The sequence below is a fragment of the Hemicordylus capensis genome, chromosome 2, assembly GCF_027244095.1.
Source record: "Hemicordylus capensis ecotype Gifberg chromosome 2, rHemCap1.1.pri, whole genome shotgun sequence".
In the NCBI taxonomy this organism is placed as follows: domain Eukaryota; kingdom Metazoa; phylum Chordata; class Lepidosauria; order Squamata; family Cordylidae; genus Hemicordylus; species Hemicordylus capensis.
The window spans coordinates 226,060,351-226,076,195 of record NC_069658.1 but is presented as its reverse complement, the minus strand read 5'-3'; the positions used below and the strand labels follow the sequence as shown (position 1 = coordinate 226,076,195).

At 51.0% G+C, this 15,845-nt stretch overlaps 1 protein-coding gene across 1 annotated transcript; it reads left to right on the top strand.

Moving 5' to 3' along the window:
- Window positions 1-84: 84 nt before the first annotated feature.
- Window positions 85-13,689, top strand: LOC128341708 (H-2 class II histocompatibility antigen, E-S beta chain-like). The gene is made up of 5 exons (XM_053288136.1): window positions 85-213; window positions 4,433-4,708; window positions 10,901-11,188; window positions 12,464-12,574; window positions 13,273-13,689. Exons 1-5 carry the CDS (start codon window positions 123-125, stop codon window positions 13,323-13,325), a joined length of 819 nt encoding a protein of 272 aa, XP_053144111.1. The 5' UTR covers window positions 85-122; the 3' UTR covers window positions 13,326-13,689.
- The last annotated feature ends 2,156 nt before the right edge of the window (window positions 13,690-15,845 follow it).

The window sequence follows — 15,845 nt, the reverse complement described above, 5'->3', positions numbered from 1 at the left end:
CCCCAGGCTGGAAGGGCAGCACCCTGGCAGGATTTGTCCCCAGGGCCAGGCTGAGAAAGTCCCACTCTGGAGTTTGGTGGGGGGCAGACGCTGCTGGTCCTTCTTTGTGCAGAAGAGGCAGGATGAGATCTGCGTTGGACTTTGGGGTCCTGCTTGTGACGATGGCCGACCTGGGGGGCTTCCCTCCCCAGGTGCACAGCGCGGGGCCAACAGGTAAGTAATAACGGGGGTGACTTCAGGAGCAGACTCCTCCCAGGGTGATCCTTTCCTGAAGGGAGGCAGGATCCCCATTGGGACCCCTAATTGGAACCCCAGATTTCCCCTCTCCCAGCCCTCTTGCAAGAACACAGGTCTCCATGCAGTAGCCCCTTGTTTGGTGCTAAAATGACACAGAGTCTTGTGGCACCTTGAAGACTATCTCGTTGATTTCAGCATCAGCTGTAGAGGGGTAGAGGCCACTTCAGGGAGGGCATAAAATCTGGGAGTACTTCTGGATCCACACCTCTCCCTGGTATCTCAGGTGAGGTGGTAGCCAGAGGGGTTTTCTATCAGCTTCGGCTGAAATGCCAGCTGCGCCCGTTTCTTGAGATCAATAACCTCAGAACAGTGGTACATCTGTTGGTAACCTCCAGACTTGACTTCTGCAATGGGCTCTATGTGGGGCTGCCTTTGTACATGGTCTGGAAGCTTCAGTTGGTACAGAACACGGCGGCCAGGTTGGTCTCTGGGTCATCTCAGAAAGACCACATCACTCCTTTGTTGATAGAGTTACACTGGCTGCCAATAGGTTTCCGGACAAAATACAAAGTGCTAGTTATCACTTACAAAGCCCTAAATGGCTTAGGCCCTGGGTATCTAAGAGAACGTCTTCTTCATTATGATCCCCACCGCCCACTGAGGTCATCCGGAGAGGTCCGTCTCCGGTTGCCGCCAGCTCGGCTGGTGGCCACATGGGGACGGGCTTTCTTGGTTGCTGCCCCAAGACTGTGGAATGCGCTCCCTACTGAGATACGATCCTCCCCATCTCTGGCAATTTTTAGAAAGCATTTGAAAGCCCACCTCTTCACCCAAGCTTTTTTGGTTCTTTAAAATTTTAATTCATGGATGATTTTTTTTTTAAATTTTGCTTTAAATTTTTATTGATTTTAACAATATCTTGAAAATCTCATTACATCAAACATTAAACAAAAATTGACTTCCAGCTCACCAATCAGCGCGAATCACTAACTATACAATTAACCCTTGCTATAATAATTCAAAACATATATCCTATGCCTTACCAGACTCGATTTTAGTCTACTCAACCTGCTAATATTACTAAATTTCAAACCCTGTTGAAAAATCAAAATAGTTCTTTAGGTACAGTAAGAATGGTTTCCAATCTTCTTTAAAACCTTCCAGATTTTGATCTCTTATCGGTACTGTAAGTTTTGCCATCTCCGCATATTCCAAAATTTTTATCAGCCAATCTTCTTTTGAGGGCAATTCATTGTCCTTCCATTTCTGCGCATATACTATTCTGGCCGCCGTGGTTGCATACATGAAGATTGTTAAATTTCTTGTGGAAAACTCTCCTTGCGTTATTCCCAGCAGGAAGGATTCTGGGCTCTTAGGAAATGTCATTTTAAAAAAAAAATTAACTCATTATATATCATGTCCCAAAAGGCCTTTGCCTTCCTACAAGACCACCACATATGAAAAAAAGTTCCTTCACAATGTCCACATTTCCAACATTGGTTTGAAACATTTTTATACATTATCGCCAGTTTTTTAGGCGTCAAATACCACCTGTACATCATCTTATAATTATTTTCTTTTAAAGTGTAACATGCAGTGAACTTTAAATCAGTTTTCCATAATTTTCCCCAGATGATTTTTAGATTGTTACATTGTTTTAAGTTTTTGTATATATTTTAACTTGTTTTATACTATTGTTAACTGCCCAGAGACTAAAGTTTGGGCCGGTGTACAAATGTAATAAATAAATAAATAAACAAACGTGCAATTGTTTAATTGTAAACCGCCCTGAGCCATTTTGGAAGGGCAGTATATAAATCAAATAAAAACAAACAAACAAATAAATAATAAAGGGTCATCCTCCATGTACAGCTAGATTTCTACCTGGGGGCAGGGCTGTCCTTAAGGCATGGCAAGCAGGGTGAGTGCACTGGGCCCCGCTCTTTTAACCCCCCATTAGAATTAACTGGAAGGGGGGCCCCTCGCACTGGCTGATTTGCCCCGGGCCCCACACCCCACCAGGGCTCTCTAAGGACAGCCCCGCCTGGGGGTGGAGAGGGAAAAGGGGGGAGTGGGTAAGAAGTTTGAGGAGCGGAAGAGGCACACCCTGAGGTTATTTATACCTGCTAAGAGAGAAGGAGAGGGAGGATTCACGACAGCACTGAGCTAGTCCTTGTGCTAATTACTCTGCAGCAACACCCCCTCCACGCTTCCTATGGCCACATCTGCCTTTTCACACTCACTCCTCCCTTTCACACTGAATTTGTAGCAGGGGGGGTGCTTGTTCCTGGGGCTCCCCAAAATTCCCTTCATTGTTGTTGACATATTTTTACATTTGCATGGCTCTGGAACCTGGAAATAATATATTTCCAGTGCAGTTTTCTTTGTGAGCATCTTTCGAACAGCCTTGCTAAAGGAACACTCTCAATAGGTAGTCATGATTTGGCTGGTCCAGTGGCCAAGGGCTACCTGTGTTGCGGGGGGGGGGACCCTCTAGAATCTAGCCTTCCTGTTTGATTCAGCCACTGGCTTTCATCCTTCTATCACCTGGATAGAGAATGGGGCGTCTTGCCAGAACCAAAGGAGATTAGGCTCAATTCTCGCCGATATACTTGCTGTCTAACTGAATGGAGTCAAACAACAAGGGTGCGTTGCTCAAAAAAGCTTTTATTTCATGTCATGAAAGGCACGAGTATCATCCACATACAAGCATATCAACAAAGCAATTAATACACGTTATTAGTTACTAAACTTACATATTCCAGTGGTGTCATCTAGTGCCTGAGAAGATGAGTTACTACCTGGCTTTTATGACAACTTTAATCCCTATGGCATCTCTTCGTACCAACAAGACCCTCTTTCTGCTGACTGGGGAATTTAGCTAATGGCCTGTGTTTGACCACTCCTGCTGCCTGTTATCTCTGGTGGGCTTCTCAACCCACATTCTTGAGAGGGGGCCTCCTGCTCTTGACTTTGGCCTCTGTTACCGAGAGGCTTCTCAACTCTGAATAACCTGCTGGCTCTATACTCCATTAGGGATATGAACCACACTTTCCTGAATTATACTTTGATACATACTTTTATATACTTATTTGTAGGCCTGGATTAAACCATTCGTTATCACCTGCACCCCTTTCCCCTCCCCCACCCTCAGTCCCCATGGCTCCCCCTGGGAATAATGAGGTCAGTGAAACACCTGGCCAAGCTCATGGGGGGGGGGCGGGGGCAGCAGGATCTTCTCTTCCTGTACTAGGGAAAGTTCCTTCTTTCCAGAAGGGGGTGGGTGGGAGATATCAGGATGGATCTGAGAAGGGACCTGTTTGTATCAGCCCTGGGATGGTGACCTTGTAAAGCATGCCTCTGAGCATGCATGAAGTGCAATGCACATTTTTCTCCATTGCCAGAAGGGATTATTCCATTTTCTTTTCACAACACTCCTGTGGGGTAGGTGAGACAGAGTGTGCATGTCACCCACTGGCCCCACATCACCCAGGATGGTGTCTGGCCAGGGGGTGGTATTCTAGCCCCACATTGGCACTGTGTTGTTACTGAGTGGCCTTCATTGAAAGAGCTTGCTTTGATCTTGGAATCAGTTTGTTACCCACCAATGTCAGGTCTTGTGGTTGTGACTTGGCCTGGCTGTCCTCATCTTTCCAGCAGTGATTTCCTCTGTGATTGATTAAGCTGGGCCCCTTTTTGCCTCAGGGCTCCTTCCCCCCAGGAAGCCCAGAGGCAGCAGAGCTCCAGCTGAGCAAGGCGCTTTGCAAAGGCGGCTCCTCCCCCTCCTAATTCCTCCTGGATTGTTTCAAGGCCCACTTCAGGTTGATTGCTGGCTGGTTGGTCCAAAGTCCCGGAGGGGGATCCGGCCGGAACCTCCCGGAGCGGGCACTCCTGTCCTGTTGGGTGCGAGGTGTTCCTGCACAAACCCTTCCAAGTGCGGCTCCTTGTTCCTGACATCCTATCCATCCTCCCCCTGAGTTGGTCAAGCTGGCGGTTCACCTCAGTGGCCGGCTCTGATACACGCTCGGCCGCTGCTGGTTTCGGGATTCAGGGGGATTGCCCCGAGGGGGGCGGCGGGAGGGCGCATTCCGGGCAGATCCGCTCCACCTTCTTGCCTGGGAGCCCTTCCTGAGGCTCCGTTCCTGCTTATCACCACCATCACCACCCCCCACCATCCTCCTCCTCTCCCTTGCAGAGCACTTCGTCTACCAGGGGAGGAACGTGTGCCGCTACACCCCCAACGGGACCCAGCTGGAGATCCACATGCTGACCACCGTGGTCTGGGGCCGGCAGGACTATGTCCGCTTCGACAGCCGCCTCGGGGAGTTCCAGGCCGTCACGCCACTGGGAGAGCCCACAGCCCGATACTGGAACAGCCTGAAGGACTTCCTGGAGAGCAAGCGGGACGAGGTGGACCGCTTCTGCCGGCACAACTACTATAACGACATCCCCTTCGTCCACGGCAGGAGTGGTGAGAGCCCAGCAGGGGCCGGGCCGGGCAGGGGAGGCGGGGTTGGGGGGGGGGGCGGCCAGGACTGTCTCCTCCCAGGACTGCCCCCCCACATCCCCGAGGCATGGCGGGGAGGGGCCCGTGTGGGGGTAGAGGGGGGCGGGGGGACAGTGAGGCTGCTGTTGTCCAGGGCGCCCTGCCGGCAATGCCGGTGAATCGGTGCCCTCCCCCCTCAGCTGGAGTGGAGGGCGAAGACCCCCCTCTCGCTGGGACCCTCTTGAGGAGGGTGGAGCTGCCAGGCGGCTGGACTTCTCCTGCCTGAGGAAGCCCCCCCCCCCGCCCTGCAGGAGTGCTCTGAGGGTTCCCAGACCCCAGTGGCCAAGGTAAATTCATTCATTCATTTATTTTAGTTTTAGATCCATCCCGCTCTTCCTCCAAGGAGTCCAGAGCGGTGTACTACATACTTAAGTTTCTCTTCACAACAACCCTGTGGAGTAGGTTAGGCTGAGAGAGAAGTGACTGGCCCAGAGTCACCCAGCAAGTCTCATGGGGGATTTGAGTCTCATGAATGGGGATTTCTCTCCAGCACTCTAACCACTACACCATGCAGTCAAGTCAATTTCAACTCCTGACATCCACAGAACCCTGTGGTTGTCTTTGGTAGAATACAGGATATAGGTATTTCTCATAGTCTGGGAAACATATCAGCCGGGATTCGAACAGGCAACCCTCTGCTTGTTAGTCAAGCATTTCCCCACTGCACCACTTGAGGTGAGTGCTGAAAATGAGCCCATCAGATTCAGTTGGTGATGACTTTTCAGTTGTGGCCCCTCAGCCTCGGAGCACCCTCCCTGAAGAGCTTCGCCATCCTCCCTCCCTTAGTGTTTTTAAAAAACAACTTAACACACATCTTTTTAAGGAGGCTTTTTAATGCTCAATTTTTGGTAGTATCTGGTAGATTCTTTAGCTTTTTATAATTTTCAGGTTTTAGCTTTTAAAATAACTTTTAATTGAAACCTAATAATGATTGTGCTTTTAACTTGACTTTTAGCTTGTTTGTTCAATTTGGTTAACTTGATTACTTTTGTGTCTTGTATCTATTTTATTGTTTTAAGCCGCCCCGAGCAGTAGTGCACTGGAGGGGCAAGATATAAATATTTTAAATAAATATAAATAATTTCCTTCTAGAAAGCTCTTAAATATCACATAGCACTCAGTGTGCAGAATTTCAAGGAGATTGCTTCACATATTTTTAAGTGGTTTTTAAAAAAAACTTTAGGAAGTGTCTTAAATGCTTTTGATTCATGGCAGAAAGTTACAAGGAGCTGGAAGGAACTGAAGCCCCCACAAGGGCTATCAATCCAGCCTCCTTGGGAGGAATCTGCCCTTTGCCTTCATATAAAGGGAGCCATGCCCCCACTTTTGCACCCCAAGTTATAAATGCAGAATGGCTGGGCAGTGGGAGCTGACGGTAGCCCATGGTCGTAGCATAAAGAATGTGGATTTTCAGTAATATCATTAAACCTGTCGTTTTTAACAATGAAAAAAAAATTCATTACAAATCAGTGGGGGACTTCTCTCTGCAAATCTTCACATACTTACTGCTATCATCATGTAGGGACACCATGTGAAATCTGAGAGCTTTCAACCCAGCCATTCAGCATTTCTGAGCTCCCCAAACTTCCCATTGATCTTTCTGGGGAAATTATTATTTCTTCATCACATTTATACTTCCTGCCACCTAATGGTGCAGCGGGGAAATGACTTGATTAGCAAGCCCGAGTTTGCCTGTTCCAAGCCCCGCCGGTATGTTTCCCAGACTGTGGGGAACACCTATATCGGGCAGCAGTGATCAGGCATCATTTCATACTGCGCAGGAGATGGCAATGGTAAGCCCCTCCTGTGTTCTACCAAAGAAAACCACAGGGCTCTGGGGGCGCCACATGTCGACACTTTACCTTACTACCAAGCTCTCAAAGCAGTTTAAAACAACAAAACAAAGGGCCAAGAGCATCTGTGTCTCCGGCCGGCCCACGCACCACCAACACGTCGGCATGCCCAGCTTTCTGGCCAGCCGCTTCCCACCCCGCCCCTGCCCCGCTCTTCCTGGCTTCCGAGGCCGCCGCCACGCCACTTCCTCGCACCTCCTCCTTCCAGCAGCTGGGCCAGGCTGGCCCACCGCTGCCTCCTCTGGCCAGCTGGCGTCGGGGCCAGGCCGGCTTGCTGCCACCTCTGGATAACCAGTGGCTGGGCCGGGCCAGCCATTGTCTCCCGTCCCTGTCGCTATCCCCCAGGCAGCTGCTCTCCTGAGAGCTGCCACACATGGAATTAGCGATGGGTATGTTTAGGAGAATTAAATATATAGATAGATAGATATTGAATTTAAAGTTAGAACAATCAATAAAAGTCAGCTAAAACACATCAGCTAAGACTACTTTTAAAACGCTTGGCTGAAGAGAGAAGTCTTCTGTTGTTTCCTAAAAGTCATCATGGATGGAGCAGCTCTCATCTCAGCAGGAAGTGTGTCCCACAGCCCGGGGGCAACTAAAGAGAAGGCCAACCTCTGAGTCGCCATCAGATCAGCCAGTAGCACCCTCAGACAAACCTCCCCATATGATCTCAATAAGCGATCTCAATAGGCGGCAAGGTTCATAACGAAGAAGGTGTTCTCTTAAATCATTTCCAACTTCAATTATCCAATTACAGTTGGAAATTTGACAGTGCCCCCTTGTGGCAGCCGTTGTGCAATGCACACATCTCCTCAGATCACTTGCATTTGCAACACGATTCCTGGCCAAGAATTTGCTCCTCTTCCTCTCAGCACTTACAAAACAGAAGGAAAATAATGCGATGCTGAACCTAAATGTATCCTCCTAAAACACACAATTTACACTCCAATTGCCCTGCTTAGTGTTGAACTAGGATTGCAGTTGTGGGACACCAAATCCATGTTCAGCCATGACTCCTTGGATGACTGTAGGCTAATCTAAAGAGAAATATTCAGGGGCAGATCAGCGATAGGGGGGAGGCAAGTACATCCAGCCAACCAGGAGAGGAGGTGTGACAAGATGCTACAATGGGGAGTAGATCAGTGGGTGGGGGGCCAAAGGAGGAGGCAGATCAGCTGTGAGGGTAAGGGGTAGCCAGCCAGCCAGGAGAGGAAATGTGGGGCTAGGCAGGCAGCAGGGCCCTGGGGAGGCCACCAGACAGGAGCACCTGGAGCCAGGAGGAAGGGATCTGCAGCTCTCTCATCCAATCACAGGCCCCACCCAGCAGTGCTATGAACAGTGAGGCCCCCCAATGGCACCAGAGCCAAGGGATGGGTCCTCAGAGCTCCTCTTGACTTTCGCCTGGAGTCCCTCATTATACAGGGACGGGAGACACCCCAGACCGACTGTGATGTAATCGGGACTCACATCAGTGCCAACCAGGGGAGGTCAGACTGCATGGCCAGCATGGCTCTTGGATCTCTGCAGGAAAGCATCCCACACCCAACCCATCACCATCACTCACATTCATGCCCACAGAATGGACTGCAAAAATGTGACATCCAGGACTGCAATGGTGTTGCTTGTAGGGGGGTGTTCACTCTTGATTTTGCTATTGAAATGAGGGGAGAGGGAGGAGGAAGGATTCAGGCCTTAACACGTCCTCATCCAGTCTGTGACAGGGACAGAAACTCTCATTGGGGCCATCAAGAGAGGCTCTGATTTCTGCTGGTCCAACCAAGATAATTGAAGGGAAGCCCTGCATGTATCAACTTGGATTCATATCCAGGCATCTCTCTGACCCCCACACTTCCACTCCCCCCCCCACACACAGTGAATTGCTCCTCAGGCACACTGTCAAGGGGCTGGGGGATACAGTAAACCAGGGTGTTTTAGTCCCCCCCCCATCCCGTTCTGGCCTCCACATGCACAAGGGTGTATGTCTGCCTAAGCAAGCCAGACCTAAAGAAGGATAGAGACTTTAGCTGGGGACCATCCGTTATAACCTGATAAGGATCAAAAAGGCCTAATCAGTCACCAGGAGATTCACAGAAAGAGAATTAAAACAGTCCTGAATCTCTTGCCCCCAGCCTCATAGTTAATGATCATGTAAACACCCAGTTGGGGCAGAAAAATGGCTAAACATTCATAGTTAGTATGCAGTGTTAGTATATTTAACTATGATTTTCAGTTGAAATATCTGATTTAAAGCCACCTGTGTAAATTACCAATTCTGGTGAATTAAAAAGGGTGAGATTTAAAATTCTAGAGCTGGAGGGTTCCATGGAGGGCATGTAGTCCAACCCTCTGCTCAGTGCAGGGAATACAGAGGTAGAGCATCTACAACAGGATTCCTCTCCCTGACTATTTCTAATGTGAGGCTTGAGATGGGGTGAAAGTTATCAGAGATGGGGAAGCTCTTATTTCAGCAGAGAGCACATTCCAGAGTCTTGGGGAAGAAACAGAGAAGGCCGGTCCCTGAGTAGCCACCAAACGACCCGGTGGCAACTGCAGATGAAACTCTCCGGATGATTTCCATAGGTGATGGGGCTCACAGTGAAGAGGCATTCTCTCAAATACCCTGGGGCCTAAGCTGTTTAGGGTTTTATAGGTTATAACAAGTACCTTGTATTGTGCCTGGGAAATTGTTAGCCAGTGTAGTTCTTTTAGTACAGGAGTAATCGGAAAGAAACCATATGACCCAGAGACCCACCTGGCTGCTGCATTCTGTACCAACTGCAGTTCCTGGACTGCGTGCAAAGGCAGCCCCACATAGAGCGCATTACAGTAGTCAAGTCTGGAGGGCTTCTCGGCCTGCCTGTGGCAGATGGAGCACAAGGGCTTCTGGACCTAGTGCAGTGCCCGGAGAAGCAGGATGGGAATGTTGCGAGGAAGACTGTTTCCCCCCCCTGCATTGAATGTAAAGACCCCTGGCCCCCCTGGAGAGAGTGGATCTATCTATCTATCTATCTATCTAAAATATTTATATGATCTTGCTATGCATATCCCTACTTCTGCCATTTCTAGGCTTGGCCACAGCAACGTGGTCTCAGTGAGGCCTGAGGACAATTCAGAGGCTTGGCCTGGTGCAGGATGGGGCTGGGTGTCTCTGATTGAGGGGTGGGTGGGAGATTCAGCCTTTAGAGCCCTGGGATCCTCAGACCCCTCCTCAAATGAGCCCACCTCCCAGTGTTTTGATTACAGTCTCTTTTTTGTGGTGGTTGTAAACTATACTGCACTGTGCTGGATACCAGGGTGTTTGTGTGTGTGTGTGTGTGTGTGTGTGTGTGTGTGTGTGTGTGTGTGTGTGTACATGCATACACATTTTTGTACATGTGCACACCCTGCTCATCTGCTTTTGTCTTCTGTGGCGGGGGGGAGATAAAGCAGTGGGGAAGGGTCTCTAGCGGCTGCTCTTCCCTCCCCCCCCGCATCCCTCTTGTGGCTCTTCTGCTTCAGATTGTAGCCCCTGGAGCTGCATTTTAAGAACATGAGAACAGCCCTGTTGAATCAGGCCGAAGGAGGCCCATCTAGGCCAGCATCCTGTTTCACACAGTGGCCCATCAGATGCCCCTGGGATGCCCACAGGCAGGAGCTGAAAGGGGAATGGCCTCGCTCCTGCTGTGACTCTCCTGCAACTCGGTCGCTGGAGATGGCCCATGGCCCTCCGACTAGTAGCCGTGGATAGAATACACACACCAAGACTGGGAAAGGGGCAACGGGGCACCTTGGGAGAAGCAAGGGGTGGTTGTGGTGGTGGGATGAGCTTTGTGGCCAGGACCGACAGGGAGCCAGATGGATGATTTGTGGTGGTGACTCATCCAGGTGTGGGGGCAGGAGGGGGAAGGGAAATGAGCCGCAGCAGGTGTGGCTTGTTCCCACTCTTCTTGCGCCCACTGCTGCCTCACCGGGAGGGTTCACATATCACATTGCCATGGTAACTGCAGGCATACAGGCTGGTCATTCGTCAGCTTGGTAGACCATGAAAATGACCGGCCTGCTTGCCTGGGGTCAACGCAGCAACGGGACAAGGTGAGGGAGAGCGAGGCATCCAGGATGGGGTGAGAAGAAGCCACACCTGCAGCTTCTTTTCCTCCCCTCTGCCCCACCCAGAGAGGCTGTTATCTCTGGCTATCTGGGCTGGAGATGGGGGTTCTCTCTTGCTCCCTCATTTGAGTCCTTGAGGCTCTCTCTGACCCCCCCCATCTTCTCACTCTCCCCCCAGTCCAGCCCCAGGTGACGATCATCCCCACAGACTACGACCCCTCCTCCCTCAACACTTTGCTGGTTTGCTCCGTCACCGACTTTTACCCCCCGGAGATCGAAATCAAGTGGCTGAGGAACGGGAAGGAGGAAGGCGAAAGCAAAGTGGCCACCACCGACCTGATGAGGAACGGGGACTGGACCTACCAGATCCACATCATGCTGGAAACGCACTTGGAGCGCGGAGACCTCTACGCCTGCCAGGTGGAGCACTCCAGCTTAAATGGCACCGTCATCACCGTGCAGTGGGGTAAGAGCCCTGGAGTTTCCCCACACATAGACACCCCACCCTGGATCCTTCTTCCTGGGCTTCTGCAGCAGAGCCAGCCATTTGCCCAAGGAACCTCGAGCAGAAGCCCATGGGGCATGTGGGGTGGGGAGCTGGGGGCTAGAGGTGGCCAAGACTCCGAGGTGGGGCCATGCTGCAGATGCAGGACCTTGGATAGCTCCAAGCAGACAGAAGGACTTGAGAAGAGCCCTGCTGGGACAGATCCAAGGCCTATCTGGTCCAGGATCTCGTGAAAGGAAACTAAAAACAAAAGCTTAGAAGAAAACAGATAAGAAAACATCAAGTAGAGGAACAGACAGAGGATCTTGGACATTGAGCACCCAAATGACCTAAGTGCCATCCCGCAGACCACCACAAGAGGGCGCCTTGGCAATCTCAGCTGGGAACCAGGTTGAATCTGTCCACCGTGTGTTGCTATATTGCTCCTTTCTATAATGACAGTTGACGTAGTCTTAATACTCCCTTGCTATTTATATTACCCCGGCCGAACTGATGAATTTTATCTCACACTCCTCCTTGCAGACAAGAAATCTATCACACACAAGGTTGCTAAATTTTGTGCAGCCACTGTTAAGGCCCGCTGACAATTAATTTCTACCCTTTAGATCTTACCCTAAAACTTTTACTTTGTCGGTGTATTGTATAATAGATTTCTTGTCTGAATGTTACATCATTTGTTGTATTTACGTCTGATCTATGATCGTAATAAATTTATTCATTCTTTCAAGGAGAGGAAAGATAAGAGGAAAGCAAGGAAGTTTCCCAGGAAGCAAAAGAGGCAGGAATAGTTCAAGCGAGAAGTAGAATTGCAGGAGGAGTACTTCCCCTCCTCTTCCTCCCCCCCCCCCCCCGACGCTTCAGGGTGGCCAGGCGAGCTTCTCCTCTTATGTCCGAGTCCTGGCTGCCTCCTGGGTCCTGCTAGCCAAGGCCTTCGTGGGCCAACGGTTGATTTACTGAATCAGTCTTTACATTTATATCCTCTTTTTCGTGCAGGGAGCCTAGAGGAGTGGATGTGGTTGCGTTTCTCCTCACAACAACCTGGTGAGGTGGGCTGGGTTGAGAAAAAAGTGACTAGTCCAGAGTCACCCAGTGAGTTTCATGACTGAAACCGATTTTAACTTGCGTCTTCCCAGTCCTCCTCCAAACACTCGAACCACACCACTATGCCAGGAGCAGGAAGCAGGTTCCAGGCCTGCCCTTTCTCACTCCCGGCTGCTGCTGCTTCTCTTTCCACAGACCCACAATCTGATTCTGCCAGGAACAAGATGTGGACGGGAGTCGTGGGGATCGTACTGGGGCTGGTCTTTTTCCTCCCTGGACTCGTCCTCTTCCTGAAGAATAAGAAAGGTGACTGGGATGCCTTTTGTGTTGGGGGGGCAGGGAATTGGGGCCTGGCCAAAGACCCCCACACATACCCTCCTGTCCCCAGGGACAAGGCAGAGGCCTCTGGGAGCTGCTGCCTGCGCTGGTCCTAGGAAGTCCCCCCAGCTGTCACAGAAATGGGAGGTGTGTTTTTTTTTTTTTAATGAATGGCGCAAAGGGCCCAAGGAGACTGGAGGGACCCTGGATTCGGTCCCAGGAGGCTTCCCATGTAGCAAAGACAGAGGGTGTGTGTGTGTGTGTGTGTGTGTGTGTGTGTGTGTGTGTGTGTAGAGGAGTGGGAGAGAGATGACAAGGGGTCCCTCCATTGAAACCTCTGGATGTCTTTTGAGAGAAGTATTTATTCCCTTTCCAGGCTCCCCAAGAGAGAAGTACTTTATTTCCAAATGTAACCCTTTTGGGGACGCAGCAGATGAGCTTTCCCCACACAGGATGGTTCCTCCTTGTCCCTTAATTAGGAGATGTGCCCCTGATGGTCCGGAGAGGGGGCCGGGTGGGCCTGGGAGGGTATTATCCTGGTCCTGACGGAGTCTTTTCTCTCTCTCTCTGGGCGGGGCATTCCACAACCTGCAGGTAATTTCTCTCTCTGCTCTTTCCTCTTGTTCAAATAGCCCCTGGCACTGGCTGACTGGGATGTCCCTGTGGTATTTCTGCCTGTTTTCCAGGCACAGACTCTACAGAGCAAGAAGGTCCTTCCAGTGCTGGGCATTTTCCTTAGGAATGGGGAGGCCGGGCTCCCCCCTCCCCTGCCCCGATCCTGCCCCTGGAACTCTTTTTGTAGCCTGTGGGAGAATTGCCCATCTCTTGAGACTGTCAAGGAGGCTTCCTCAGCAGGAGCCAATGAAGAGAAGGCTCTGCCATGGAATTCTATCGCAAGAATCTTCCCAAGAGCCCCCTGCTAACTGAGCAAAGAGGCCCCTTTGGAAAATGGTGATCCTCTTTACTGAGCAGGGGGAGAGCAACTGGCCCTATCCATCCCCAGCACAGCATCCCTCCAGTGGCTGTTGCTGGAGTCTGTCATCAGTTTCTTTTTTTAGATTGTGAGCCCGTGGGGACAGCGGTGTATAAAAATATCAACAGCTCAGAGTGTTTTTCTTTAAGATCACCAATATGTAAACCCTCAATACCGATAAAGGGAGCATCGATGGGAGCATTAATGCAAAATACACCCTCATTTCTCTTTCAGGAATGTAACATGTGGGAGAAATGCACTTTGGCCCTTCTAAAACACCACCAACTTATTAAATACTCAAATGGGCTCTGAGCTTTCCGTGACTGACCAGCAGAGGGATCTTGGGGTTGTGCTGGAAAGCTTGTTGAAAGTGTTGACTCAATGTGCGGCAGGGATCATTAGAAAGGGGATTAAAACAAAAACTGCTAATATTATAATGCCCTTCTACAAAACTATGGTGCGGCCACACCTGGAGTACTGTCTGCAATTCTGGTCATCACATCTAAAGAAGGACATTGTAGAACTGGAAAAGATGCAGAAGAGGACCACCAAGATGATCAGGGGCCTGGAGCACCTTCCTTACGAGGCAAACCTACAACATCTGGGGCTTTTTACTTTAGAAAAAAGACATGATAGAAGTCCAAAAAGTCATGCATGGTGTGGAGCTTGCCTAATACTAGATCCAGATGGTCATCCCATGAAACGGATTGCCAAGAAAATTAGGACCAACCAAAGGAAGTACTTTTTCACACTCTGTATAATCAACCTCTGGAATTCTCTGCCACAAGATGTGGCGACAGCCAACAACCTGGATGGCTTCAAGAGGGGTTTAGATGATTTCATGGAAGAGAGGACTATCAATGGCTGCTAGTCTGAGGGCTGTAGGCCACCTCCAGCCTCAGAGGCAGGATGCCTCAAAATACTTGTTGCAGGGTAATAGCAGTAGGAGCAGTGGCGGTCCATGAACGCGCCTCCGGGGGGGGGGGGTGGCGGGAGGCACCTTTAAGAGTAACTTAATTGGGTGCTCTCCTCTGCCACCGTGGCACCTGAATGCTGTTTGGAGCCACAACATGTCACCCAGCAGCCCCTACGGTGGGGAAGCCCCTCTGCCACTCACCTGGCTGCTGGGGGTGGGTGGGTGGGAGGGCTCGGCTCCGTGGAAGCCAGGTGAGGGGCGGAGGGGCTTCCCCGCCGTAGGGGCTGCTGGGTGACACGTTGAGGGACGTCGTGGCTCCAAACAGCGCATCCACATGGGCGGTTGGGCTGGCAGGGGGCACACTTTGACAGCTACTTGGCGGCTGTTGCCGAGACAGGGAGAGCAGTTGCTGGGCACCCCCCATCCCCCTGGCTTCCCTCCGTAGAGCAACCTGGCTCGGCATAGAGCCCTAATGGCCTGGCACTCTCACGAGAGGGTTGTCCGCGGGAGAAGGGGTCACTGTTGCTTTAGATGATTAGCGATTCTGCTTGGCCACTCTCTCCCCTCTGGCGGTTCTTCTCACGAGCTGTGAGGGGGTGTCTCCATGACCTGGCACGGCCCCACCCTGGGACAACGTCCATCATGATCAGAGAGCAGGAGTCTCCCTTCTCAGCGGTGGCAAGACCAATCCTGCTGCCCTGCCCTTCTCAAAAGGAAACCTAGGGACCACACACACACACACACCCGAGCGGAAGGGGTGGGGGCCTCCTTCCCCCCCCAAATAGAAATTGACTGCTCAAGAATCCTTGGCTGAGGCTGCTTTTTAAACCCAACCCCATGCCCCTCCCCAGCAGCATATGTTCTTGTCCTGGCACTGTGATGGGGTCCCCTTCTTCTTATTTTGCCACCTTGTGAACTGACATCTTTCTCACTTTATTCTTGGGGAGTGAAGCACTCTGGGTCCGCCCTGTCACCCCATCCCCTTTCCCTCCTGCTTGCCAGGCGCGGGGGGGGAGCAAGGGGCAGAGTGGGAGGAGGGAATGCCCTGGTGTGACTGTTCTGCTTGACAGGCTGGCAAGCTTGGGATGGGACGTGGTGGCGTCCCTGTTGCCAGGCAACTCCAGAGCGGGATCCCAGACAGGAGGGGGCGGGGCTGGTGTTCGGAGAGGCAGTCAGCAAGATGGGCTGCCGGCATGGAGCAGGCACGATCCTGGGCAGATCTGTGCCACCATCTCTATGATTGCAGTTTCAGAATCTGTATGAAGCTGCAGTGGTGGCACGAGACGTAACACTTCGGTGGCCAAACCTCAGGTCTTGGCGCAAACTTTACTGCAAACCAAAGGTTCCTCGATAGAGTTTAGCGAGGCAAA

Excerpts from the sequence above, each read along its gene's own strand:
- LOC128341708 (XM_053288136.1), top strand. The coding sequence starts at position 123 with ATGAGATCTGCGTTGGACTTTGGGGTCCTGCTTGTGACGATGGCCGAC. Across the intron at positions 214-4,432 it reads GCACAGCGCGGGGCCAACAG|AGCACTTCGTCTACCAGGGG; the intron begins GTAAGTAATAAC and ends TCTCCCTTGCAG. Across the intron at positions 12,575-13,272 it reads CTTCCTGAAGAATAAGAAAG|GCACAGACTCTACAGAGCAA; the intron begins GTGACTGGGATG and ends CCTGTTTTCCAG.